Source organism: Gossypium raimondii, chromosome 5, assembly GCF_025698545.1.
Source record: "Gossypium raimondii isolate GPD5lz chromosome 5, ASM2569854v1, whole genome shotgun sequence".
Taxonomy (NCBI): domain Eukaryota; kingdom Viridiplantae; phylum Streptophyta; class Magnoliopsida; order Malvales; family Malvaceae; genus Gossypium; species Gossypium raimondii.
The window spans coordinates 7,877,028-7,903,909 of record NC_068569.1 but is presented as its reverse complement, the minus strand read 5'-3'; the positions used below and the strand labels follow the sequence as shown (position 1 = coordinate 7,903,909).

Genomic DNA, 26,882 nt, shown 5'->3' with positions numbered 1-26,882 from the left:
TGATTCCTTTTGGATTTGTTAAGCGATGGACCCAACCCTTTTGAATATTTTGAGATTGTCCATTGTTGAAGCAAATCCAGTCAAGGCTTTTCTTGCATTATTTCAGATTTGCTCCAAAGTTTGGCTAAAACCCATTACTATAGCAAAGAGCTTGCTGCTATATATCTTCATTTTCGACGTATTTACATGCAAAGTCAACCTTTCCTTTCTCTCTCTACTCAGAATTTATTTCACTTATAATATAAATACCCTTCGCATATATTCCTCTTATAAACTCAATCTTCCATCTCCCTAGTATATATACCTCCCTCGTCGACATCTCTACGCGCATCTTTCTAGCCATTGACAACACTTTCTTGTTGAATCCATTTAAAAAAAGAACCCCTTTTCTTTTGCTTCATTTGCTGAAGAAGAAAAGGCTCCCTCTCTTTGTAATTAACACATTCTCAGTGGGTTTACTTTCTTTCTCATCAAGGTAATGTATCTTTGTTGTATTATATATGTTATTCGGATTTAAATGGAAATAGATTAAAAAATGAATATATATGTTTTATTTTTAATTTATTCATATATGTAAAATATGATATTTTATATCAATATTTAATATGAATACGCATTTAAAGAAATTAAGATAATTCCTCTTATTTATATGATTCTTGTATTAAACTTAGTTGGAGTAAATATTTATCTAGGAAATTGACAAATACAAGTAAAAACTTAAATGTATTTGTCTTTATTAATGTACATTTGCTTGAATCTCTTTGGGACATCTAATTAAGTTTCAGTGTTTAAATGGTTTTAGAGAGAGGAAAAATAAATAATAAAAGGCATATGGGAGTATGTGGGCAGTGCCAAAAACGCAGGGGTAGCCCTTTCCTACGCCATTAAAACTGGCTTGTTTTAAGTATGAGACAAAGAGAAGTGTAGTGAAGGTAACGCTTCAAATTAACAATATATTGTTTATTAACTTTATTAATCTAAACGTTTTGCTCCATGTGACCTTTGCTGCATTTCTCATGGGCTACTTCACCTTCACTTTTTTCTCCCTTTATATATATATAATAGCGCAGGATCCATTACTCTACGTCACCACCTTCTTCAACACCCTCACCTTGTCTCCTCCATTTCTTAGATCTTCAGACTTGAATTCTTCAAAGCATTTTCGACGAATTATCGAGATATAGAGATATGGACTTTGAAGTCTTGGTCAGTGTCAAGCTTAATGCAGTGTTAATGTTGATCGTGTTAGTGTTTTGTACTTTGTTTTTTACTGATAAATATTTTATTTTTATTTTTTATTTTTGTAGGTATAGTTCTCTGGGAATCTGAATTTGTGAAATGAGATTTGCCCGGAATCCAAATAATAGAAGTGGGGATTACTTGGAAGGGATGCTTAGTGATTATGTTGGAGGGAAGGCCAAGGTTAAAGCTACTAAAACTGGCTGTACTTGGCTTGTGACAGCTCTCACTTGCCTGCAACTTGCCTTTGCAGTTTATGCAACGATCCTTTTGTATTACATGAGTCCATCGGTGGAGTTAAGAACCAAACCAGAGTTTACTTGGGCGACAAGAATAGCAAGAAACATGAAACAGTTCATCATCCCACCACATGTTCATGGTCGCTACCAAGAGGCTGCTTCTTTAATCACAGCTGAAATCTTCTCTCCAATTACCCCATCACAAGTTTGTGAGCATGAGAGGATCGATTTCGTGCAGAAGAAGTCCAGCGATGTTCAAATGATCAAGTTGAAGAGAGAGTTATATGATGAGATATTAGATTTTCAAAGCAAGACCATCGGTACAGAGACTCTGTCCGAGTTAATGGCAATGAAATCCCAATGGGATATGCGCGGTCCCAACCGACCCAAAGTGACAGTGCTCTTGAACCATTTCAAGAGAAAAACACTTTGTTCTCAGCTCGATTCTTTGCTTCAGCAGTCGCTTCCTTTCCATCAGGTTTGGGTGCTTTCCTTCGGGAGTCCAAACGAACACTCTCTAAAGAGAATCGTAGAGAGCTACAATGATTCAAGGATCAGCTTCATTAGTTCAAGCTATGATTTCAAGTACTATGGCAGGTTTCAAATGGCTTTACAAACAGAAGCTGATCTCGTGTATATCGTGGACGATGACATGATTCCAGGAAAGAAAATGCTACAGATTCTATCTCATGTAGCAGGAACTGAAAAGTATAAGAACTCTGTTTTGGGTAGCATTGGAAGGATCTTGCCTTTCAGACAGAAGGATTTTACCTTCCCGAGCTATAGGAAGTTCCGATCGAAGGAGGCAGGGCTTTACTTGCCTGACCCTGCCTATGATATTACTGTCCAGAAAATTGTGCAGGTGGATTTTCTTTCCAGCTCTTGGTTTTTATCTGCTGAACTTATCAAGGCACTCTTCATTGAGACACCTTCCACATTCATGACTGGTGAAGATCTTCATCTTAGGTACGTTTACCATCTGCTTGTTTTGATTGGTAATATGTTTTCATGGTTTAGTCACCTGTTGAATAATATATAAACGATATATTCATCTAGTGGTGATAAAGACTAATGTTTCATTGCTGAGTATGATTTAATTATATTTTGAGGAAACTGATTATATCAAAGGGGTCTCTACATTTTGAGTTAGAATAAGAGGGATCGATGCAATAGAAAGTTGACCATGCAACTAATTGTGGAGGGCATTTAAAGTTGACTCAGAAAGCATTTGAGAAACTAATTCTTTACTGAATTGATCAACTTCTTTCTGAATATTCTAATCTCTTTGAGGGAAATGATGGATATTTTATTATTAGTTCCAGTTAAGGATGGATACTCTGTATCCTGTTTCCACTACTGAAAATATTAGAGTCCGGGTTCTATAGTACTAATCTTGCATGTTACTCCTACCTATTACCCTTTTCGAGTTTATCACGTGATGAGCTCTTATGCCTTCACTTACACGTGAGGGGCATGTTAAAGTGGCGTTATCCTGCAGTGGTTAAATCTTCAATTGCCTGTGGTTGCACACTTAAATGGATATCTGATTTTTGATTCTAAGTTCTACTGTCGTTATGATGTGCAGCTATCAGCTTCAGAAGTATAGAAATGCAGGCTCATTTGTTCTTCCCGTTGACCTGACCGACCAAGAAACATGGGGTGATAGCGAACACAGGCTTGCTTATGTATCAGAAACTACTGTGATCTTCAAGGACATAGTTCAAGTCCGAGATGACCAGTGGTGGAGGGCGCTAAGTACCGGTTATGTAACTCAGTGGGCTGCAATGTACCCTCAAAAGATTGATGCTCTCTTTTATGCTCACAGTGTTGATGAGGTCAAGGCGCTTGCACCGCTACTCGAAAAGTTCAGGTCTTCTGTTGGTAAGAAGGCTTACATTGTAGTTTCTGGAGGCAATTTCTGCCCTTGTGAAGATGCTGCAGCAGCTCTAAACTGGCCGAAGTCAGTTTGCAAAGAGCGAAGATTTAAGATTTTCGATTTGCAAGTAGGGGCACTTTCAGGAGCATCGAACTCCGAGGTCCCGGTTCTGCAAGCAGTATACTCTAGTTTGAAAGGATTGATCAAAATTCATAACCCCAGTGTGATTATCACGGTGACAGACATTGATCCCAATGTCAAAAAAGCTTTGAAGATGGCATCTGAGACGAATGTAAATGGTACTGCACTCGTACTTTTACCGAGGTCTTCAGTCTCAAAGGTTCTATGGATGGCAGATCTAAGATCAACTGCATTACAAAGTAAGAATGCCAACACTCTCTTCTTTACACCTAATATCTGTATATAAATAACTGAATATCTAGAGGTAAACAATTAACGCGAGTAAAAATGAACGGTAGAAGATTACATAATCAAAACCTTTGTATTGTAGATTGGAACCGGATGCGGATCTCCGTCAATATAATTACTCAAAGCCGTGCACCTTCCTTAACAAGGCTTCTTAAGTCTCTGAGTGATGCATACTATACTGGAGATGAGATCCCTGTCAGCTTCAATATGGACAGTAAGGTGGATGAAGCAACTATTAAGCTTGTTGATTCATTTGAATGGCTTCATGGCCCTAAAACCCTCAGAAGGAGAATCATTCAGGGAGGGCTGATTCGAGCAGTTAGTGAGAGTTGGTATCCAACATCAGATGATGACTTTGGGTTACTACTTGAGGACGATATCGAAGTCTCTCCTTACTACTATCTATGGATTAAATATGCTCTCTTAGCCTACCACTATGACCCTCAAGTATCCCTTCCCGAGCTCTCCTCGATCTCTCTTTACACCCCTCGATTAGTTGAAGTTGTGAAAGAAAGGCCGAGATGGAACCCAACTGAATTCTTCAACCGCATTCACCCGAACACACCTTACCTTCACCAGCTACCTTGTAGTTGGGGTGCAGTATTCTTCCCCAAGCATTGGAGAGAATTCTATGTATACATGAACATGAGATTCACCGAAGACGCCAAAGCAAATCCAGTTCAAATCCCAAAGTCGAGAACGAACGGTTGGCAAGCTTCGTGGAAGAAATTCCTCATCGACATGATGTACCTTAGAGGATATGTTAGCCTTTACCCCAACTTCCCAAACCAAGCTAGCTTTTCAACCAACCATATGGAACCAGGGGCTCATATCAGTGCAAAGGACAATGTGGTTAGGCACGACAAAGCAGATTTTGAAGTCCCATTGTTGATTGAAGATTTTAGAACCCTATTGCCTAATGGGAAATTACCTCCCGCTTCAAAGCTGCCATCACTTAACCTTTTCAATCAACCTGTGTCACTGAAAGGGCTCAAAGCAGCAGGAGCCAAGTTGGGTCAAGATGTATTACCATGCAACAATGCTACAGAGATTGTCACTGTTGATCATATTACAGGTCTGCCACAGCAATGCTCCAAATTCATATGACTGAACCCTTTCTTCTTTTTATATTCTTTATTTCTTCCATCCACCCAAGTCTGATATTTTTGTTTGTTTTTTATATTTTGTTGATATGAAAATCAATGGAACCATAAAAGGGAGAGAAAAAAACAATGGGAAACAAAGGTTTTACTGTTGTTTTATTTCTGTGGTGTAAGTAATTAATTTGTATCCAGCAATGAAATTAAACCAGCATTTCTTTCTATAAATATGCATTTAGACTTGCTTGGATCTATAACTATAACAGCCAATATTGTAAAATCATTTGAGGATAGCTTGAAGATAAAGATTTTAGTGAGGATAACTTAAAAATCAAGATTTTGGGGTAGATTTTGTCAATTGCATATACACTTATTTGTTTATATCTCTTTATGGAATTTGATTGATCACCAAAAACCCATGGAAATGCCCATTGGTATTATAGTGGTTGGTGGTGAGCCAAGCAAATTTCATGGGCTTGAAGTAAATTTTACATCTTTTACTATTTTGACCCTTATTCTTTTTTTAGATAAACGTAACCCTTAACCTTTTAGAGTTAATTTATTTTTCTTAAACGAAAATAAAAATTTAACGTTTTAGTCGGTATTTCGATAAAAATAAATAATAATTTAATTTTTTTAAAACTGATGGTTAAATTTGATTCTTTTAAAATATTGAGAATCAAATTTAACTTAAAAATAAGAGCCAAATTGACAAAAAAAATATAAATATTAAAGACTAATTTTACCATTATACCTCAATTTTTATATAAGAGATGAGTTTTCTATTAAATTTATATAAAAATCAATGAATTTGTATTGCTACTATTAACCCAAATCTACGAGATAATTTACTGCATTTGTTTATCGGAAAAGAAAAAAAAGCCAGAAGACCGTACCAAAACCCGAGTCACAGTGACAATCAAAAGGGTCAGATCTGTAGTCAAATGTTCCCAAAATATAGCTTAATCTTTGAAAAAAAGATGATGTCTGACAACTGTTAACTGATGAATATAATAATTAAAATATAATTACACAACAAAACAAATAGTATTGAACCAAAAAAAAACAGGTTTTTTTTAAAAAAATTCTCAAATATTTTAATGGAGTAGATAAAAATGATTATCTCAGAATTATTTGATTGAAGAAAAGTAATTGCCACCTTTTTTAAAGTACAACTGAATAGCAGTCATTTTTAATGAAAAATAAATATCAAGCTTTTTAATTAAATTTTAATGCTAATTAATTAGTTCGGTTGTAAGGCCAAGCCCACCCAGGCATAACAAAAACCAGGTCAAGTGAGTCGTAAAAATTTTCCACTCCCATTCCCTCTGCGTCTCTCTCTTAGTCTTCAAACATAAAATTTTATTAGAAGAAGCACTCTTTTGCTCTGTTTCTCTCGTTGTAGCATAAGATCAAGATCAACTGTTCTTCAACCAAAAGGGAAAAAGCTGGTAAGTTTCTAACCCTACGATTTTCTTGTCGAAATTTGAATTTCTTTGATGGGTCCTTTGTCATTTTTACAAATAAAAATAAAAATTACTTGAAGTGTAAAATTTTATGTACTTCTTTCCCTTGTTCTTGGATTTGATCTTGGATTTTAATATTGTCATCTTTTTGAAAGAAAAAGGTACTTTTAGAATTGAAAACTTTTTGTTCGTTCATACATCTGAGTTTTGTTGAATGTGATCAGGAAAGTTTCTTTTCCAATTATGCAGATCAGGAATTTGAATGAAAAGGCTGAACTTCTTTTTTTATCAGATGATAGTACGAATGTTATCATTTTAGTTGCAAATTTTGATTTCTGATTAATTGGGTGTTCATATTTACTTTGTAATATGGCGGTCAGTTTGGGATTTAGAAAAGATGTAATGGATCCGGGATGGTGAAATGGTTTGAACCCAAAAGTGGTTAAAGCGTAATGGTGTTACTCTGGAGAATAAAACAGCAAAAACAGAAGAATTTATGACAGCCTTTATTTAAGAGTTGGTAGTTTTGCATGCATTTTTAATGAATTCTTTTTGCAGTAAATTGTAATCTAAGAGTAAAATTAAGCCAAAACATGTTGAACTATAACGTTTGAAATTTAAATCATTGGTTAAGGTAAAACAACAATTAGTGGTGACTTGCTTGTTTAGTTTGTTAAGGTTTCAGATTTGTTTTTGTTTTTGTTTTTTCTTTTGCGTTTTCTTACAAATTATATGAAACTTCTAATCGATGTTCCAGGTTTCTTTTGTAGCCGCCTATAATGTTGTACGTTTATTATATTATTCTAATGTCAGGCGCCCTTTTAAAACATCAAGTGTTGCAGTTCTTTTTTTTTTTAGTTTAATTCCTTTTGTAATATATACTGAAGCTTGGAACGTTGCACTGATAAACAATCAAGCTCAGTTGAAGAGTAGAGTAACTTCGCATTGGTGTTCTTGAAGGTTCCCCCATTTGCTCCCTAAGGTGCTTATGGGAGATAATTGTTTTTGCGAGCATCTGACCTTTTAAATCAATTACAAGAGAGAATACAGATATGGGCACCATACACCGCAGGTTAGATTTTATTAATTTTTTGTCTTTCACTATCAGACACTAGAAAGATAAAACAAATAGATGAGGTAGGGTGAAAAGCATAATCTTTGGAAATCCATTCTTTGATTTGTTTTCCTTCTTTTTTTCTTTTGTAGATAACTGTTTTGAACCTTACAACATTATTATGTTTTGATTTTTGAATTTCTCAACTTTACTGGTTTATTGCTTAGGATGACAGATTTTTGGGGCTCCTTTTACTAAACTATTTCTGTGCTTTACAGTGGAGTTTTTAAGAAAACAAATGATAAAGCCAGGCTCGTTATCGCAACAATTCTTGGAATTGTGATTGGATTCTTTATTGGTGTTTCATTTCCGTCAGTTTCCGTTTACAAGGTATGTTTTGCCTTTATTAATAATGAAGCTATGCTGCAGTCAATCTATCAACCGTATGATTTGTTTTCAATCCCTGCAGATTCACTTACCTTCAAACCTTAGATCGTCTTTTGATGCATCCAGAGCTAATGACCAAGACTTTATAGTCAGGTCTCCTGAGAGAACTGCAGACAATCTTCCTAAGGTGCCTGTTTGCTTACTCTCTGCCCCCATTGCTGTTGTAACATTTTGTTATTTGTAAAGAGAAGACATTTTATTGACACTTACAGGATTATATATATTTCAAATTATAAGTGAAAGTTTTGTTTACCACTGTTTTTGAACCATTAGATTTTGTCTCAGATCAGCTTGAGTCTTATATATCATTTTTCCGGGTTCTTGTGTGAAGCAGAGCTCTTTGTTCTGAGTTTTTGCGCGGTGCTTTGTTTTTGATCCATTTTGTTAATTGGTTTCTGCTTCCCTGTTCTCCAGATATATGTTCCTACAAATCCTCGTGGCGCAGAATTGTTACCTCCTGGAATTGTCGTTCCAGAATCTGACCTTTACCTGCGCAGGTTATGGGGCGAACCTAGTGAGGTATGATCCATAGGTTATATTTACATATAAACATCATCATCCTTCTGCTGTCTTTTTCTTTCAATATCTTCACTGAGTAGGAACTTTTTTTTCTTTTAATATCTTCACCGACTAGAAATGTTACATGCAGCTTATCGTGTTCTTTCCAAATTCAATAGAAAAGTTCCGATGCATGAGGGCCATTTTGCCCCTTTATCACTAATATTGTCAGTTTTGGAACATACACCTTGCAGGGTGCTAAAATATACATTTATGCATCTTAATATCCTTGATTAATAGGTGTCTCTAATCATGGTTTTCCTTAACTCTGCAGGATCTGAAGAAGAAGCCAAAGTATTTAGTGACATTTACAGTTGGCTTTGATCAGAGGAGTAATATAGATAAATGTGTTAAAAAGGTTAGACAATGGGGTCATTTCATTTTTCCTTTTATTTCTTTTCCTTTTCCAATTTTGAATTTCCAGGGTTTTTGACACTTCTGTTTTCTTGCTTGTTGAGGTAGTTTTCTGAGGATTTCCAAATTTTGCTTTTTCATTATGATGGCCGGACAACTGAGTGGGACCAATTTGAGTGGTCAAAGAATGCAATCCATGTTAGTGTAAAGAAGCAGACAAAATGGTAAGCTTTATAGCGATCAGAATGGTTAAAGATCTATGTATGTCTGGATCCTTCTAATTAGAGGGAATTTTTAAGAAAGAATAAGCCTTTCCCTGTTCCTTGCTTCCTTGAATTCCAGACGCTGCCTGGTTAGGTGGATGATAGTTTGCTGCTAATATATGTGTCTGTGTATATTATTAGGTGGTATGCGAAAAGGTTTTTGCATCCAGATGTTGTCTCTGCTTATGAATACATCTTCATCTGGGATGAAGACCTGGGAGTGGAACACTTCAATGCTGAGAGGTTTGTCCTATAAAGCAGCGACATTATTCACTTGATTACTTAATTTCACCATGTATATTTTTCTTTCTTATCTTCTCTGCACAAATTACCAGATACATAGAACTTGTCAAGAAGCATGGTCTGGAGATCTCACAACCAGGTTTGGAGCCCAATAATGGATTGACATGGCAGATGACAAAGAGGAGAGGTGACAGAGAAGTTCACAAGTAGGCTCTGTCTCTCTCTCTCAACCATATGAAACACTGCAATTGCTTAGCGATTATAAGAAGGAACCTTTTTTTTTGTCATCTGAAATTCTCTGCATTTGAACTTGGTTCACAGGTTTACTGAAGAGAAACCAGGCTGGTGTAGTGATCCGCATTTGCCACCATGTGCTGCGTATGCTTTCTGTCTCTTTATCTCTCATATTCACACATGTGTCTTTCAGTGAAACACTCCAATGCACTTCACTGTTGAGTTTCCTTCAATCAGATATCCTCCTTTTCTCTTGGTGCATTTAACATTGTTTGCTTTGTTTCAGCTTTGTGGAAATTATGGCGCCCGTATTTTCTCGGGAAGCTTGGAGATGTGTATGGTATATGATTCAGGTAAAGTGCGGTTAAGAATTCCTTGGACTTTAGCCAGATTGTTTACATGCCATGGATTTGCTGACTAAATAGGTAGCACATGCTATATTCTTCTTTGCCTCACAAAGCAAATACTTGTTAATATTTGGTCAGGCCATTGGGTGAAATGTTGCCTGTCTGAGGTTCCATTCCCCAAGTAAATAAACTTATAAATATAGAAAACTGTTAATTAATGGACTCCTTGTTAGTTCATTAGAATTGGCTAACACGAGCACCTTTTGGGATGAGCTCCCTACATTCTCAACTACTCCAATGGTGGAATTAAGAATGAAGACTCAGATTAGGAGGGTAGAATACTGTTTGCCAAACTTTTACTTAATAACTTGGTACAATCTCTTGAGCTCCTTCCGTTTGATACTTACCAAAATGCTTACAAATTTGTGTTGTTGTAGAATGATTTGGTGCATGGATGGGGATTGGATTTTGCTCTCAGAAGATGCGTAGAGGTTAGTGGATTCTGTCTCTTTTTCCATTTCCTTCTTGCTATTGACTGTTCTCTAGTGAACACAATGAGAACCTATGGAAGTGTTTAATTGCTGGAGAATCCAAGCATACATAAAATGTTTTAGAATTACTGGCTCTTTATGGCAATTCTTTCTATTTATGAAGGCATTTGTACTACAACTATCTCAGCCTGGCCTCTTGGTTTTTTGGTACTAAATTGCCATTTTCTTCTTCACAGCCTGCACATGAAAAAATCGGTGTGGTAGATTCACAGTGGATTATTCATCAAGTAATCCCTTCTCTTGGTAGCCAGGTGAGTTGCCATCAACTAGCCAGAAAATTATGGCTACGTTTCAATGCCGAACTATGTTTTAGCTTATTTCTTCATACTGTTTTCGTAAGTGTTTTATGTGAATTATTAATTATATGAATATAGCTTTTGGTTTATTATTGAACGTCTTTCACTAACTCAACTTTGATGTTATCTCTTGTTGTATCAATATTCTTGCTTGCATTGCATTGCATTGCACCTATTCTATCAGTTTTGGCATTTGTTTCCCTCGTTTGTGCCCAACATGGCCGTCCTGATTATAATCTCATAATTATGTGTTTTGTCGAATTTCAGGGCAAATCAGAGGATGGTAAACCTCCATGGGAAGGGGTATGCATGTTCATGGGCTATCACGTCATTTTATATACCTTGTTTTGAAAGTTATTCATGGATTTGAAACTAGTTTTTTTAAAAGAAAGATTAAAATCTCTAAACCAACTCATATCTTTCTTCCGTTTTCAATTCACAGGTTAGAACGAGGTGCAAAAAAGAATGGTCGATGTTTCAGAACCGACTCGCAAATGCAGACAAGGCGTACCTTGCTCAGCTTGGAAAGGAATAATTATTTCCTGTCTATTTTTATTTTATTGATTTCTTTTACCCCAATCCCTCCCTGATTTTCAACCCCGTTTGTACATGTATAATATCTCACCTGACGTTTGTTAGGGTTCAGTTTGGGTGACATTTTATTTTATTTTTGCTGAACGAGGGTGGACTCATTTACCTGAGCCACATTTTTTTGTACGTTAAGATTTCCACAGCTATAGAAAAGGGGGAGTAATTTTTTTATATCCATCTTCCTCGTCAGTTGCTCATTTTTCTACTTCCTTTTCTTTTAAATTTATGGTACGATATATTGAAGGGAAACAATGCTTTATAATGGAACTGCCTGTCCACTGCTGCATGGACATTTAAACTTCATTTAGAAACTCCGTTTCATTTCATGTGATGCCCGTAAGCAAGTTGTAAAACCGGTTTCCCCGGGATCTGATGCTTTTACTCAGCATATTCCTCGTGATACGAAGGACCATAGCAATGCATTGATTAATCAACTTCACTCTTCTCTCTCACATATACAGCTCAAAAAACGTGAGATCAACTTCACCCAACTTTTCATAGTATAGAATCTGCTAACAATGAATCATCCAGTATAATGATAAGCTGTATTCAGCATGATCACTAAATACCCATAACGGACGTGGCTGTCAAAAGCGTTGAAATAGTAAAACAACCATCATTTTATCTCACTCCAGTAGCTATTTAAATATCTTATCCTTGTCATTCTTGAGATTAACCGAGGAGAAATCAACAATATGAGAAAGGGTTTTTCCTGATTTGGCTGGTTGGTAATGGTGATGTTGATTCCTAAAGAAAGCCAAGTAAAGGCCTCAGTTGAGGAGTGAAAGTGAAGGCTTTTTTGTGTGTGTGTGTGTGTCTCGCCAAACTCCAATTGAGTTTGAGGAAGGCAAGCCGTTTTGCTTGCATTAGCAGGCAGGTACCACACTTACATATTACCTTCCTGCCTTGTGTGCTAAGCCTCATTTAATAATTTCTCCCTAAAGGCTTTAACATTATAAGATGATTTGGAAGACCCCAGTGGACTGTCAAACTAAATTTGAAAAGCTTAAAACATCATTCACTTTGACCAACATCCACAAATGCACCCCTTTCACTATCTCCTTGCTTAAATTGATCGTTAGCTTTCCTTCTGGAAGAACAAATACATTAACAATACAAGTAAAGTACTTAAAATAAATTAGAACAGCGTTAGGCACCAACCCATTTAAGCTATCTAACATAAAAATATACATATATAGCCTTCTTAAAAACCTACATTCTCATACAAGCCAAAACCAACTCTCTTTCTATCTCTCTTCTCTAAGCTAATTTTGCATCTCTCAAACACTCTTCTTTATCCCTCTCACCTTTTATTTTCGCTAGTTGTTGATTGTTTGTAACCTGGTCTACTTTTCTGGTGATTTTTATGGAGTTGTAATAGGAAATCTCTCAGTCAATTATCCTGTAAACTTACTTGTACTCATTAAAAGGTCTCTTTCTTTGTTCATTTTCATCATCTTTTTTTTTTCTTTTAAATGTGGGAATGTGTTTGATGAAACCAAGTTGGTTTTCTTTCTTTGAATCTTTTTCAGGGGCTCATAAAATTAAACTCCATAGTTTCCACTTCTTTTCAAGGTAACATTAGCTATCTCTTTGCTCTATTTGTTTCCAAAGCAATCATTTGTTTTGTTACTGCATTTTTCCTCTCTTAAACATGCAAACCATGAAAGCTTTCATCAATGTAGAGTCTAGAAATGTTTAGAGAGTCTATTTCCATAGTTTGCCGGCTTATAAAGCATTTGTTTGTAAGTAGTTAATTCCAAACTTGTTTTTCTGTAAAGTTTGTTAAGTAACATACACGCCCATAATTTTTTATCTGTAGCAGCAGAGATAAGTTTTATTCAAACTCGGGCTTAGCTAAGTTAATTCATGCAACTATATCTACCAAAGAAAATAATAAAGCTTCAACAAACATTAACTTTTCAATTTTCAAATTGGCTTAACATAATTGATTTAGCTGATATTTATTTGTTGTTGTTATTTTGTTTGTTTCACCAAAGATGGGAGAGATGTCAAGCTTCCAATTGGGTGTTATTGGGGCCCTGTTTCTTTCAGTTGCATCATCTGTCTCCATTGTCATATGCAACAAAGCTTTGATGAGCAATCTTGGATTCCCTTTTGGTAATTTCTCTACTCTTTCTCCATAGAATGATTTTTTTTTTATTCCTTGGTTCAAACATCACTTTCCATAATTATATCAGAATGATGGGATTTATGGTTTTTCTTTAATCCCCATTTCTCCTTCAGCCACAACACTCACTAGCTGGCATCTAATTGTGACATTTTGCACCCTTCATGCCGCACAACGCTTCAATCTTTTTGAAAGTAAACCCATTGACATGAAGACCGTGGTGCTCTTTGGCATCCTCAATGGCGTTTCCATTGGACTTCTCAACTTGAGCCTTGGGTTTAACTCCATTGGATTCTATCAGGTTAACTTCATTTTTAGACACATACATCATGTATCATCCTTTTAACCCATAATTGTGTTCTCAAACGTTGTGGTGCTTTCTCTTGGCAGATGACCAAACTTGCAATCATACCATTCACTGTATTATTGGAAACCATCTTCCTTAAAAAGCAATTCAGGTTTTTTTTTTATCTCTTTTTTACTCTTGTGATAGTTGAGCATTTTGAAATTCAAAGCTTATGAGTACTTAGTGTTTCTACATCGGTGCAGCCAAAACATAAAGTTGTCCCTCTTACTTTTACTTGTTGGAGTTGGCATTGCTTCCATAACTGATCTGCAACTCAATTTTGTCGGGACAATCCTTTCTCTCCTCGCCATTATAACCACCTGCGTTGGCCAAATTGTATCCTTCGATTATCATTGCTTCCTTTTACATATAATTAGTCTCTCAACTTATCAAACATTTACATTTCGAGGCCATATTCCAAAGGAATGAAACTTTTTTAACTTGATCAATATAGCTGACAAACACAATACAGAAGAGGTTAAATGTGTCTTCAACGCAGCTGCTCTACCAGTCAGCCCCATTTCAAGCAGCAATTCTTTTTGTCTCAGGCCCTTTGGTAGATCAATTACTCACCAAACAAAATGTGTTTGCTTATAATTATTCTCCTATAGTCTTGGTATTCAACCTAAACCTCTTCTTTTTTTTTCCTCAGCTTTTCACTGACAGGATATAAAAAGAGAATTATCTTTTTTCTGATAACTAATTGGGTTTTCAACATTTTGCAGGCATTTATCATCCTCTCTTGCATTATTTCAGTATCTGTCAATTTCAGTACATTTTTGGTTATTGGCAAGACATCCCCAGTGACATATCAAGTTCTTGGTCACCTCAAGACTTGCCTGGTTCTTACCTTTGGCTATACATTGCTGCATGACCCTTTTACAGACAGGAATATCGTTGGAATCCTCATTGCCATTTTTGGGATGGGCTTGTATTCCTATTTTTGCACCCAAGAGAACAAAAAGAAACAAGCTGATCCTTTGGGGTCACAGGTATATATATACACATATATATTTCTTTAAATATCTATGTCGGACATCCTTATCTAACATATCCCCAGACATGAATACTGAGATATACCCCTCCTAGCACCATCCAAAACATGAACAAATTTGAAAAAAGAAATAGATACTCCCACTCGATACTTACAACTACACTATTGTTACCTTCTCTCCTTGTCTTTATCTCCCAAAAATGGTTTGTTAACAAATGTTTGTCTTGTGTTTTCAGATGAAAGAAAAGGATGCAGCACCATTTCTGGGTCCACAGAAAGAAGGCCATGAAGTTAAAAACTTGAACAAAGATTCCCTTGTCTAAAACAAAACAGGGTTTTTTGTGTATTAAGGTGTTGTTTCCAACATTTTGTACCCAAGCGTAAACCAGTTTTTGATTCTTTAAATAAACCACGCATTCCCACAGTTCATTTCTATGTTCTCTTTCTCAGCACATAGTAACAGTTATGGAATCATTAGCAAATTGTAATTGATCAGCTTCATATTTGTTACTATTATTTCTTTGCCTGTAAAAATTTATATACTTAAATGAAATTAAAGCCCCACTTTCTTTCTTCTTTGGCAAAAAAATAAGACTTAGTCCGAGTTTAGTATACTTATCTCACATAAATTTTGGAGGTTTGTGATTTTATATTCAATTGTTATCAGTACTTTTTTTGCAATTATTAAATCTGTCATTTTTGTTTTGTATGGAATTTACAGAAGTTCATAATTTATAATTTGTATCCAACAACTTTTAATTGTATATCAATCAATGGAGGGTTTAGATGATGATTCAAACTATGATTCTGCGGAGGGCAGCTGAAGTATAGGTTGTGGATTATGGCAGAAGTTTGATAAAGTGTCCTCCTATCTAATAGTCAAATATCCTAAAGAATTGATCTCATAGACAAGTGTCTATATGGGAAGATTTAATGGATGAATTATAATAAGCCTCCTACAGATTTCGTCCTCTGCGCATTTTCCAAGCTGCATGGCAGCTACTCATGTGTTATACTAATGAAAACCAATGTCCATTCTTTTGATGAGATTTCTTATGGGATTATGAATAGGATCGTATGAAAAAAATAAACTTCTTTTTTTTTATAATTAGAGAATGGGATTGGAGAATTTATTTATACTTTAATTTTTAGGTATTTTATTTTTTATAATCTCAGTCTAAATACTTTATTTTAATTAAAATTAAAACATTGATGTAAATTTTTAGGAATAATTAATATTGTTAAGTTTTTTTATTAATTTCGAGTCTGATTTTCTTGTTATATGACGATCAATTGATTTTTTTAGTATCAAGATATCAAGTTAAGAAGAATTTAAAGGCATTGACAATTAAATTTGAGTTTTAAATTGAAAAATAAAAAATTAAATTTCTTAAAAATATAAAAACTAACCAATAATTATCGAAGGAAAGAAGCATGAAGAAGATTTTAAACTTTCACGAAACAAATACTGTTCCCGACCATATGAATTTCAACGCTTTGAAACTAAAATCAAAGAAAAAGTTGGGAACCCAAACTAGCTGGCTAGCTTTACCAACCAACTTGGCGGTGACCACATGTTTTCAAACACAAGTCACAATTTATGTATTTACCTCACTTTTATGTTTTTCATTAAAGAAACTATAGATACAATGTCAATAAATACGATATTAATACATGTTTCGTAATTATTATATTTAATTATATCATTATTCAATATTATCAACTCTATCCATACTTACCCTTCACGTTAGGTAGTTTGGTAGAAATAAAATATAAAAAAATCAAAGTCTTATAATGAATGTTTCTGGTTTTAGACTGTTACTTTTACCAGATGTAGTTTGACGTAGCAATGGTGGAGATAGACGTTCTTTGTTCTACCTTTTGTTTCATCTGAATCACCTCTATAGATATTGAAATGATTAGGTTTTGTCATCCCTTGCTAGCTATAATGGTTTCAGCTTCCAGTGAGCTTTGTTTTTCTCATGTAGAATCCATTTCCGGTCATATATAATAATGGAGTTGATGTTGCGTGAATTAATTAAAAGTTATCCCAACTGGCGTTTAACTACTGCAATTCCTCCAGTCTATTCCTTTTAATTGGCAGCACCAAGGTTGGTTCTATTGTAATTCACTATGGTTCTCCACTTGTGTGGCTCCTAAATCCAGTAATCTTGTACTGTTGGTACCCTTCTTTTTAAATTTACTTCCTTCCAAATCATAGTGGCGAAAAAGGCGTGGCAGGATCTACCATTTCTGAATCCAGCTTTTGTAACGTGTCAATAATAGTTCGAGCATAACCAAATCAATTTCACAATCTCAAATATTAATACCTTTTAATGTTTTAACAGAAGACTAGTTTACCATCCCTAAAGTTTAGTTTATTATTTAAATATTTAATATTGCTGTTAAAAATAATTTTGAGAAATAAAAACGTTCATGATGATGTAAAGTTAAAAAAACATTTAAATAAATTTTAAATTCATAAATATTAAGATATTTCAATAAAAATATAAAAATTATTATAAATATTTATTAATATTTTGGTATATGAAATTTAGAATTTTTTTTATATTATTCATGTTTGTTTTGCGGTCCATATTTGGGGTTCGTGGTCACTCCTCCCAACAATATCGCCTCCAATGTTCGAACCTAGGTCCTTATCTTGGGAGTGCAATGTGTCTTATCACTACACCCAACCACTTGTTGGTAAACATTATATTTAAATATATAAACTATATTTTAAATATTAAAATATAAACATTACAAATTTAAATATATAATCTATATTTAAAATAAAATTCAATAAAATATAAATACTACATACAATACATTAAATTATAAATAAGGATTAAAAATATGATTAGATTTCAAAAAAACTGCAAAAGTTATATTACGTTTGAGTCATTTCCAAAAGTTATCTGTGGCTAGATACTTGTAAATTGACATTAAAGATCCAATTTCATGTTCTGGTAATTTCATCCTTTCTCTAAATTAATAAGGATTAAAGATATAAATATTAGGTATTTTAGGATTGTAAAGTAGATAAGAATTTTGAAATTATTAAATAAAAGGGTGCAAATAGCAAAAACTATTTATAATTCAGCGAAGTAAATAATTATTGAGTAAAATTCCAAAGCTAAGGTTTATTTAGTCAAGATTTGCCAAATATTTTATTCTTATTTTAGTATACTTTATGGGATTATATAGCTCAAGTACCAGACTCTGAAGTCACCAAAATACGACAAAATTGTTAGTTCAATCTGTGAAAGTGATATTTTCCTACAACCTTACTTCCATTGAATATACAAAAGAAATAATTTATTTATGTTCATGGAACTTTTTTTTTAAGATGTTAATATTATTTCGTCATTTATTTGTTTAATTTTATTTTTTAGTTTATGTTTGATGACACATGGAGTTTTAGTAAATTAGATTATTCAATTACTTATTTGATTAAAATAAAATAACATTACATATATCTTTAAAAATAAATTTGTTTTGCCCGGTGACAGTGTTAGTCTCCAGGTTGGCTATTACCCGCCTTTTTCTCCTTCCCATTAATCTTTTCTTTTCTTTTTCTTCTCATCTACTTCACATGTTTTCTCCATTTTTCAGTTTGTATGTCTATTTTGTGGATATCTTTATTATCTTCACAAGTTGTGATGGACAAATAACGACGCTTGTCGTTCGCGAAGACTCCACTGGCCACTAGTAAGTTTTCTTGGACTGTGAGTTGCTCTTCGCCAGCTTCTTAATATATTTCTGTTTTGAGAGCATTTTGAGAATAATAAATGATTTCACAAGTCGATTTTGACCTGTATTATTTTAAGTTTTATATGTTTTTTTGTTTATTTTTCCATTGCTTAACAACTTTTCAGTTTTAGAAATTTTAGTTTGCTTTTATAGCATGTTTTTTAGTGTTGCTTATGCATGTGACCTTAGTTTTACATTAAGTAATTTTAGGGATGATTTTGTTGTCATCTTCTCTAGTTTGGTGAATGCTCGATTCTTTGGTCGATTTTTACTTACCGCTTTGGACCATCCGAGGTTGATTTCCTTATCGTATTAAGTACTTGCAATCACTCCAGATATGTCGTGTTTGAGTTGTGACAAAGTCAATTGTCAACGTGCCATGATGTTCTATTAATGCTAAAGCTAAAGCCTTTGTTGTGTTAATGAAGCTTATCATTTACCATCTACGACGAGTGTTTGTTATTTTTCCCTTAATTATATGATTCTATTCATGAATAAATTAATATATTTACCTTTTAAAAAAATAAAATTAAAAAAAATAAAGATGAAACATTAGTTCACTACCTTGTATAAAGTTTTTAATGTTTTTGGTAATTGCACTACGTTAATTTGTATAATTATATTAAGTTAAAACTTGTCATCGAATTGTTGTAAATTGCAATGAATTAACGGAGTATCAAACCAATTAGAAAATTATCAAAACAAAACATTTATTGCGATGTAAATTATATTAGTATACTAATGTTATTGTTTTATTATATCAAATTAATAAAATAATATGTATATATAGTGCTTAGAAGATAAAACGCTATAATTTTTAAGATTCCAATTTTATCATAATAATCAAAATTTGATTTAATTTTTATATATTTTTAAATCAATTTGTTCACTTGTGTTATAATATAAATTAATAATTTGAAAAATGATTGGGTGCATAATTTTTTAGCGTACTTTTTGAACTTCAAATGAGAGGAGAAAAGGGTAATAAGGTAAATTTGAAGCATATAATATTCGCCTGGCAAGTACACGTCTCATATGCGCTTGAGTTCGTTTCTGTTTTCTTAAACAAAGAGAAAAACGTTTAAAGAATAAAAATCCGCTGAGGCAAAGAGAGAGAAACCGAAAGGCAGAGAGGAATTTTTTTGGCATCTTAAACTCCAAAGAGGAGTTTCACTAATTTCACCTCCAAAAAAGAAAAAAATTGACTCACTTGTTTATTTTCAGTTTACGAATAACTCTTTTTTCTTTTTCTTTTTTTGCTTAAAGAAGAAAGAAAAAAAAATGGGCGGTTCACAGATCGGAGAATTAAAAATGGAAGGATGGTTACATATAATTCGTTCGAATCGGATTGGATTACAGTACTCAAGGAAACGTTACTTTGTTCTTGAAGATCATCTGCTTAAGAGCTTCAAATCCATGCCCATTTCCAATCTCCAGGTTTCTTCCTCACTCTCTCTTTTTTTTTTTTTTTTGATTGTTGAGAAGCTTATCTTGCAAGTTTCGTTTCTCATTATACGAATGTTCTAAAGAAATAATGGCATTAAAATTTAATATCATTATCTCTTTGTTTTTGTTTTTCCGAATTTTGTTTTTTATTAGTCAGTCCAAGGCAACCGCTCTAATATTGAATAACTAGTTTTTAGTAGTATGACTTCTTCTTTTTTAATTTGTTCATTTATTATTGATTTTCTTATACTATTTTATTTGTATATTTACTAATCATTTTAGTTGCTTAGTAATGGATTAGTTGAATATGATTTAATATTTCATGACAAAAGCGTTTCAGAGAGTACTTTGATAGTAAGGAGAGAGACCTTGATTGAGAACATATATGCTTTTTTATGCAGCTGACTTCTTTTGCTCCTTTTTTTATTTTTTCCCCTATTGAATTGGTTCTTTCGATCGAGAAGCCTTTCAGGTTTCTGCTCTTTTTTTTTTTTTTTTGTTATCGCCTGATAGAGATAACTCTTTATAGGTAAATCTGGAGGAATTGTAACGTCAGCTTTTGGTCAGGAGTATTTTACTTTATCATTCATACGTCGCATAGTCTTTGTGCTGTTAAATCTTTAGCTTTTAGAGAAAGCTAAGTTGATTCGATGATAATCATAAGCCAAGCAAATCGTTAGCTACACTTTAAGCATAACTATACAATGTGGCATGTCTTCGCTTTAATCTGAAGTGTCTTGGAAGAATACCCAATGGTCGAGCTATCTAGTGCATTTATTTGTTGCTGTTGCAGTTCATCTTTAGCTGTGCGAAAGTGTTTTGTATATATCGATGAATTAATAAATGACGATGCTAAGACTGTATTTGGGCTCATATTCATTTTTAAGTTAATTTTTCTATTGTTTATATTTCTTAGTTGTAGACTGTACTTTTGACGCTTAACAATTTTAATAAGCCTAAAAACTGAACCTTGATTTACCTTTCAGGAACCTGGTCGAAGTGTTATTATTGATTCCTGCATTCGAGTTGCAGACAATGGGAGAGAGAGCATTCACAGCAACGTATGTGAATTATGTTTCCTTTTTTCTTGGACAGTTGTAATTTTATTGGTTTGTGTTTTCTGATTGGTTCATCCCATTGGAGATTTTCTAAGGACAGTTCTTTGTTTGGCTTGTAGGTATTCTTCATATTCACTCTTTATAATACTTCTAATCACAATGATCAACTTAAGGTGAGGCAAATATTTTACAAAAACAATTGTTAGTCAACATGTATGATAATTTCACCTTCATGTATGACATATGGAATCAATTTTTCAGCTAGGAGCTAGTAGTCCTGAGGAAGCAGCAAGATGGATTCAATCCTTCAAGGAAGCAGCTTTAAAGGTCTGAAATGAACTGCTTCCTCTTGTTAATGCACATCATAAGTTTCCAACACAATATGAGATGAGAATGAGATTTTATTGTATTTATACAGGGTGGTACATACCCTGGAAATGATGTTGCTTGTTCAAAGAGCAGATGGCAGTCCTTCAGGTAAGAAGTAACCATCCATTATTGCTATGTAACATATATCCAATTGCTGCTTTTTTTCTGTCTCTTCACCTATGCTTGGGCATGATTTGATTCTGTGCTGATAGCTTGAATAACGTTAAGTTGCATTTATTTAGAATATTTACTACTGATGACTGCGACAGGACCTAATGCTTGTTTTACTATCAAGTATTCTCTCATGTTTATGCTCTATTATTATATATCAGTTTCTTAGAAGGGCTCCTTGCATGCAGATCGAGTGGTTCCAGTAACACAAATCATAACAGTTCTATTGACTGGACTCTTTGTTCATCCACAAAGATGGACAGAGTGACATCTGATGTTGTGGCTCCTTCACCTTGGACAATCTTTGGCTGTCAGAATGGTAATTACGGAACAAATATTTGTGATTTTTGAGATAACCATAATTGTTTGTCTAAAACCATGATGAAACGCAGGTCTTAGACTGTTTAAAGAAGCTAAAGATAGGGATTCTCATGGAAAGGTTGGTAGCTTTTGATTTGCCTGTCAATGAATTTCATGCAATTGCATTTTGACACTTTTCTCCTCCCTCCATTGACAGTGGGATGATCATCCTGCAATCATGGCTGTGGGTGTCATAGATGGAACTTCAGAAGCCATTTTCCAGACACTTATGTCTCTTGGACCCTCAAGATCAGAGTAAGCTGCCAAGTACTCTGTATTTTCCTTGAAATGAGCTCTTAAAATCTTTTGCAAGAACTATGGATTGATTTCAATCTCAATGGTACTTTAATTCTAAGTATATTATTAATTGTAGTGGATCTAGCATTGCAGTTTAATGGAACAGACCGCATTGTGATTATTATTTCCCATTGGACAATTTTTTGTGTGCAGTTAGTGCTTTTTTCTCACTGAGGTTGTAATGGAGAAGAAATCTCAACTCAAGTTTGATGCATGATAGAAACAGCAGCAATGTAATCTTTGCCCTTGTTGATACAGACTTCAATTTGCCTAGAAATTATTTATACATTAGTTTAATAGCTACACCAAAACCATAAGAAGAAATCTGCATTTTGAAGATGATACCATGCATGTAGTTGACATCTATATTTGGTGCCCTTTTAACGCCTCTATTTTATTTACTATCAGTTCTCTGATGCTCTCTAGTGTGCTTTAACTTTTAATGTTTTGCAAAATTAGAAATCTATATTTCATTTATTATTACTCCTCTGATGCTCTCTAGCGTGTTTTAAAGTTTTACAAAATTAGAATTCTATTCATCTAGCAATGTATTTGTCTTTTCCTGAAATGTTTTCTTTTTCTAAGACCAAAGGAAATTTGCAAATTGCCTTGCAGATGGGATTTCTGTTTCTACAAGGGTAGTGTGATTGAACATCTTGATGGTCATACTGATATCATTCACAAGCAGCTATATGGTGATTGGTTACCTATGTCAGATCCAAACTTCTGATTTTGTCATTATGTTTTGCAAGATAGAGGTTTCTGGTTATATAGTTTCACTAACTCATAATACTTGCAGGGGAATGAAAAGGAGGGATCTCTTGTTGCGCCGCTATTGGAGAAGAGAAGATGATGGAACATATGGTAGTAATTGCTTTGAGGAGATTCTTAAAAGTTCTATTCAGAAGTCACAACAAATCTAGTTAAATTACAAACTAACTTCTTTTTGGTTGATTTTATAACAGTTATTCTGTACCACTCGGTGTTTCACAAGAAGTGCCCCCCACAGAAAAGCTATATCCGTGCCTGCCTTAAAAGTAATGTATGCCTGAAACATAAGTAAAACAGAACTTCTTTCATCTTTCTGAGTTCTCTATATCCTACTTTCATGCATAAATATATACATTATAGGATGCATGAACCGTCTTAATCTTCTAGATTTAATTGAGCATACTCTTAACCTTGTTTACTAAGCATCTCATGTGTGCATGAAACAAAAATGTATTTATTCTGGTTTTTTTATATGTTCGAAAGTTGAAGCGTTGTTTGGCTTCAGTTTGAATACTGCAGATAAATGTCTATCTCATTGCTTTATTTTGATGTGATAAATTTGTCCTTGTATACCACAGCGAAATTTATAGGTTGCGGTATATGATGCACTCTTGAAATTCTCTATAAAAGAACAGGAAGATGTTTGTATTAAAAAGCAGAAAAATTGAAAGTTAATCTATGAGGTCAATGTCCGGCACTTATTTGCAGGTGGTGGATATGTCATATCTCCTCTGAATGAAGAAAAACACTCAGTTGTAAAACACATGCTTGCAATTGATTGGAAGTTCTGGAAATCTTATCTTAAAACTTCTGCAGCCCGATCTATTACCATCCGTATGCTTGAGAGAGTTGCCGGTAATCATATATTGTGTTATAACTTCATGTGATATATTACCCTTAATCCCAACTGCTGTTATAATCTTATTTATCTGTTCAATATCGTGTGTGTGTGTGTGTAATGTTTAATGATTGTGTGATCATTTGAGGCATTAATTTGCTAGGAATTAATTTCATGTACCTGCAGCGTTAAGAGAGTTATTTAAAGCAAAACAAGGAAAATATCCTTCTGCTGATATTTCATCTGGAGAGTTGATACGGGCTGTTAGGTTGCAACAGAGTGAAGAGGACTGTGTAGTTGATATGTGCACACAGATAGAGGCTGGAAAATCGAAGGAAAATTTGAGTGAAGGAATGGAAAAGGCACCTTCAGAGCACTCGAGTCTGGTAGGTCTTAATGATGCTGCCGATGAATTCTTTGATGTTCCAGAACCAACAGACTATGATCAATCAACAGATAGGTGGGATTCTGACTATGCTCCGGAAGTATACTCTCAGGTACAAGTCAAAGTAATTTAGCATTGATTCTTACATGCAAACTAAGTTGCAGTTAGTGGTGCTTCATATCTCAGAGGATGTGACCAACTATAGAGTCTCTATTTTTCCTATTATGTTTCTTCGTATGGCTGTATTACTCTAGAGTTTTTCTCTACTAAAGGTTTTGTGTGTGTATGTTTTGCTCGAAGTTTCTCACATGACATCTATGTGACTGAAATTTACAGGATACACGCCAAACAAAGTTATCAACTGCTGCTGTTTTTGTGAAAAAGTTACATGATCTTGCAGGTGGTTCCTATTTGGATTATCAGTATTCCCTTCTATAATATAGAAACAAAGAATTTTCTTTTCAATAGAATTTTTAGAAAGATAATTGCTGATGGCTTCCAATTCTTTGTATGTTGCAGTCCAGAAAAGGGGCTACATGGACTTACAAGACATGACGAAGGAAGATGGCATATGTTGCTCCTATGGAAACACTCTTCCCAAAGATCCAACTTGTACATTACCCTGCAGTTGGACAGCGGCAGAACCCTCCACATTTTTAATTCGTGGGGAGAATTACCTAGAAGATTGTAAGAAGGTATGTAGAAAAATATTTCAGTGACACAAAGCTGAATTTTACTACAAAACTTCAGCTGGTGTGTTCTATGATGGTTTATTGTATGCCTTGTTGCATGATCTTGCATTAACAGGTGCTTTGTCTCTGATGATCTCTAAATGATATACATGTCCTTCCATGTTTGCCTAGCATGTTTAGGACACAGTTAATTGTAGGGTTTTGTAGATATCTTATGGTGATCAATTGCTAGGAAGTCTGAAGTCCTGGATATCCAAATCAAATCCACTTTGGCTTTCCTTTTGCATAGCCCAACTTTTAGTTTTCCTTAAATTTCAACTCCAATTTAGAATTACATCTTTGTTCTTTTTTTCTTTCAGTTTAAGGCAAAGGGCACATTAATGCAAATGGTCGCTGCAGATTGGCTAAGATCTGACAAACGCGAAGATGATCTAGGAGGGCGTCCTGGGGGCATTGTTCAGGTTTTCTCTTATATATGCCCTTACTTTTCTGTCGATTGAGATTTAGAGGTCATGCTTATGGGTCACCTATAAGCTCAACTGTACTTCTTGTATTTGCTATATGTTGCCTGCAAATTGACGAAAAAAGTTACAAAAAATGTTTATCTGCAGAAATATGCTGCTCAGGGTGGACCAGAGTTTTTCTTCATTGTAAACATACAGGTACTTTGCGATTTTGTTTTACATTTAATTCTGTCAAGCTGTATTCTTATTGGTTCTTAAGCATTTAACATAACTGAATTATTTACCATGAAACAGGTGCCAGGTTCAACAACATACAGCCTAGCACTATACTATATGATGAATACTCCAGTGGAAGATTCACCCTTACTGTATAACTTCATCAATGGTGATGACGCATATAGAAATTCAAGGTTTAAGCTCATTCCATACATATCAAAGGTCGGTACATGCAGTATTGTGTAGTTGACATTGAGAATCTTTGATGGAAGTGAACTCACCAGTGGGTTATAAAGCAAGGTTCTGACAATTGAGTTTGTTTTGTTAGGGGTCGTGGATAGTCAAGCAGAGTGTCGGAAAGAAAGCTTGTCTCATTGGCCAAGCATTGGAAATTAATTATTTCCGTGGGAAGAACTACTTGGAGGTAAACTTTCATGAACTACATTTATATATTTGTCAGGGTCCAAGCACAATTAACCTGGAGAATGCATTTGAAAAATCACCTAAATTTTCTCCGAGTTAGATTCATTTCTCTTCTAGCTAGCCTCTCCACATTTTCAAGTACGAGAGTAGAAAAAGCATGAAAATCTTTTATGGCAATACTGAAATTTGATTTATCTGTCATTTCAGCTTGGGATTGACATTGGGTCATCGACGGTGGCAAGAGGCGTGGTCAGTCTTGTGCTTGGTTACCTCAACAATCTGGTTATTGAAATGGCATTTTTGATACAGGTAAAATCAACCCTAAGAAGAACAGGAATTGGATCACTTTATGGAATGATCATACACTTTTTAACCAATACAGAAATGTGGATTTTCTTATATATATATATATATATATACAGGCAAATACAGAAGAGGAGCTACCAGAGTATCTTCTTGGAACATGCCGGCTGAACCATCTTGACGCATCAAAATCTATTACAGTAAAAGTATGAATAATTATTTATTCTCAACCTGATGTTTACTAGGCTACACTAGGCTGGTTAAGAAGCTTGGGTGATGATTGATGAAATTGAAGAATACCAAAAATCATATTATTGCATTATGGCATTGCTGCTGCCGTTGCTGCTTCCACAGATAGAGTTGCATTCTTTCTTTTTCTTTTTTTAAAATTATTTTATCAAATGGTCATTATCTACCTAACCCTTGGTGCTCTGTACGTATCATCGTAGTATTTAAAATGGAAAACCAGTTTTTGTGTAGAAATATGACACCCTTAATTAGTGTGTATTTAAAAAGAATCCCAGTTTTTTAAATTTTATTTTTATTAATATGTTGCCTTATTTTCTTATTCAGATAGA

At 34.3% G+C, this 26,882-nt stretch overlaps 4 protein-coding genes across 8 annotated transcripts; all 4 read left to right on the top strand.

Annotated features, from left to right (window-relative positions):
* Positions 1 to 331: 331 nt before the first annotated feature.
* LOC105771065 (uncharacterized) lies at positions 332 to 5,111 on the top strand. Its single transcript, XM_012592471.2, has 5 exons — positions 332 to 475; positions 803 to 1,206; positions 1,308 to 2,444; positions 3,064 to 3,734; positions 3,866 to 5,111. The coding sequence occupies exons 3-5, from the start codon at positions 1,339 to 1,341 to the stop codon at positions 4,888 to 4,890; spliced, it is 2,802 nt and encodes a 933-aa protein (XP_012447925.1). The 5' UTR covers positions 332 to 475; positions 803 to 1,206; positions 1,308 to 1,338; the 3' UTR covers positions 4,891 to 5,111.
* Positions 5,112 to 6,157: 1,046 nt separating this feature from the next.
* LOC105770188 (uncharacterized) lies at positions 6,158 to 11,458 on the top strand. Of its 4 annotated transcripts, none has more exons than XM_012591271.2 (15): positions 6,158 to 6,334; positions 7,310 to 7,421; positions 7,682 to 7,793; positions 7,873 to 7,977; positions 8,265 to 8,369; positions 8,683 to 8,766; positions 8,871 to 8,986; positions 9,167 to 9,268; positions 9,361 to 9,474; positions 9,590 to 9,646; positions 9,789 to 9,855; positions 10,287 to 10,340; positions 10,577 to 10,651; positions 10,964 to 10,999; positions 11,139 to 11,458. In XM_012591271.2, the coding sequence occupies exons 2-15, from the start codon at positions 7,402 to 7,404 to the stop codon at positions 11,229 to 11,231; spliced, it is 1,140 nt and encodes a 379-aa protein (XP_012446725.1). In that variant the 5' UTR covers positions 6,158 to 6,334; positions 7,310 to 7,401; the 3' UTR covers positions 11,232 to 11,458. The 4 variants fall into 4 exon arrangements, with proteins under 4 accessions (XP_012446725.1, XP_012446724.1, XP_012446723.1 ...); XM_012591270.2 differs by having other exon boundaries at positions 7,272 to 7,421; XM_012591269.2 differs by having other exon boundaries at positions 7,267 to 7,421.
* Positions 11,459 to 12,500: 1,042 nt separating this feature from the next.
* LOC105770947 (UDP-xylose transporter 1) lies at positions 12,501 to 15,350 on the top strand. The gene is made up of 9 exons (XM_012592326.2): positions 12,501 to 12,717; positions 12,820 to 12,862; positions 13,288 to 13,408; positions 13,535 to 13,719; positions 13,809 to 13,876; positions 13,968 to 14,100; positions 14,219 to 14,380; positions 14,490 to 14,756; positions 14,995 to 15,350. Exons 3-9 carry the CDS (start codon positions 13,288 to 13,290, stop codon positions 15,079 to 15,081), a joined length of 1,023 nt encoding a protein of 340 aa, XP_012447780.1. The 5' UTR covers positions 12,501 to 12,717; positions 12,820 to 12,862; the 3' UTR covers positions 15,082 to 15,350.
* A 4,206-nt stretch (positions 15,351 to 19,556) lies between these two features.
* On the top strand, positions 19,557 to 26,864 carry LOC105768285 (protein ENHANCED DISEASE RESISTANCE 2-like). Of its 2 annotated transcripts, none has more exons than XM_012588141.2 (21): positions 19,557 to 19,948; positions 20,944 to 21,018; positions 21,135 to 21,188; positions 21,277 to 21,342; positions 21,434 to 21,492; positions 21,744 to 21,874; positions 21,948 to 21,994; positions 22,073 to 22,170; positions 22,828 to 22,923; positions 23,012 to 23,076; positions 23,178 to 23,249; positions 23,692 to 23,838; positions 24,008 to 24,318; positions 24,543 to 24,606; positions 24,726 to 24,901; positions 25,258 to 25,359; positions 25,510 to 25,560; positions 25,657 to 25,800; positions 25,907 to 26,002; positions 26,209 to 26,310; positions 26,424 to 26,864. In XM_012588141.2, exons 1-21 carry the CDS (start codon positions 19,793 to 19,795, stop codon positions 26,514 to 26,516), a joined length of 2,205 nt encoding a protein of 734 aa, XP_012443595.1. In that variant the 5' UTR covers positions 19,557 to 19,792; the 3' UTR covers positions 26,517 to 26,864. The 2 variants fall into 2 exon arrangements, with proteins under 2 accessions (XP_012443595.1, XP_012443590.1); XM_012588136.2 differs by having other exon boundaries at positions 21,717 to 21,874.
* Positions 26,865 to 26,882: the final 18 nt, after the last annotated feature.

Excerpts from the sequence above, each read along its gene's own strand:
- LOC105771065 (XM_012592471.2), top strand. The coding sequence starts at position 1,339 with ATGAGATTTGCCCGGAATCCAAATAATAGAAGTGGGGATTACTTGGAA. Across the intron at positions 2,445-3,063 it reads GGTGAAGATCTTCATCTTAG|CTATCAGCTTCAGAAGTATA; the intron begins GTACGTTTACCA and ends TATGATGTGCAG. Across the intron at positions 3,735-3,865 it reads AAGATCAACTGCATTACAAA|ATTGGAACCGGATGCGGATC; the intron begins GTAAGAATGCCA and ends TTTGTATTGTAG.
- LOC105768285 (XM_012588136.2), top strand. The coding sequence starts at position 19,793 with ATGGGCGGTTCACAGATCGGAGAATTAAAAATGGAAGGATGGTTACAT. Across the intron at positions 19,949-20,943 it reads TGCCCATTTCCAATCTCCAG|GAACCTGGTCGAAGTGTTAT; the intron begins GTTTCTTCCTCA and ends TTTACCTTTCAG. Across the intron at positions 25,561-25,656 it reads TCTTCATTGTAAACATACAG|GTGCCAGGTTCAACAACATA; the intron begins GTACTTTGCGAT and ends ACCATGAAACAG.
- LOC105770188 (XM_012591271.2), top strand. The coding sequence starts at position 7,402 with ATGGGCACCATACACCGCAG. Across the intron at positions 8,370-8,682 it reads TATGGGGCGAACCTAGTGAG|GATCTGAAGAAGAAGCCAAA; the intron begins GTATGATCCATA and ends TTAACTCTGCAG. Across the intron at positions 9,856-10,286 it reads GTGTATGGTATATGATTCAG|AATGATTTGGTGCATGGATG; the intron begins GTAAAGTGCGGT and ends GTGTTGTTGTAG.
- LOC105770947 (XM_012592326.2), top strand. The coding sequence starts at position 13,288 with ATGGGAGAGATGTCAAGCTTCCAATTGGGTGTTATTGGGGCCCTGTTT. Across the intron at positions 13,409-13,534 it reads CAATCTTGGATTCCCTTTTG|CCACAACACTCACTAGCTGG; the intron begins GTAATTTCTCTA and ends TTTCTCCTTCAG. Across the intron at positions 14,757-14,994 it reads CTGATCCTTTGGGGTCACAG|ATGAAAGAAAAGGATGCAGC; the intron begins GTATATATATAC and ends TTGTGTTTTCAG.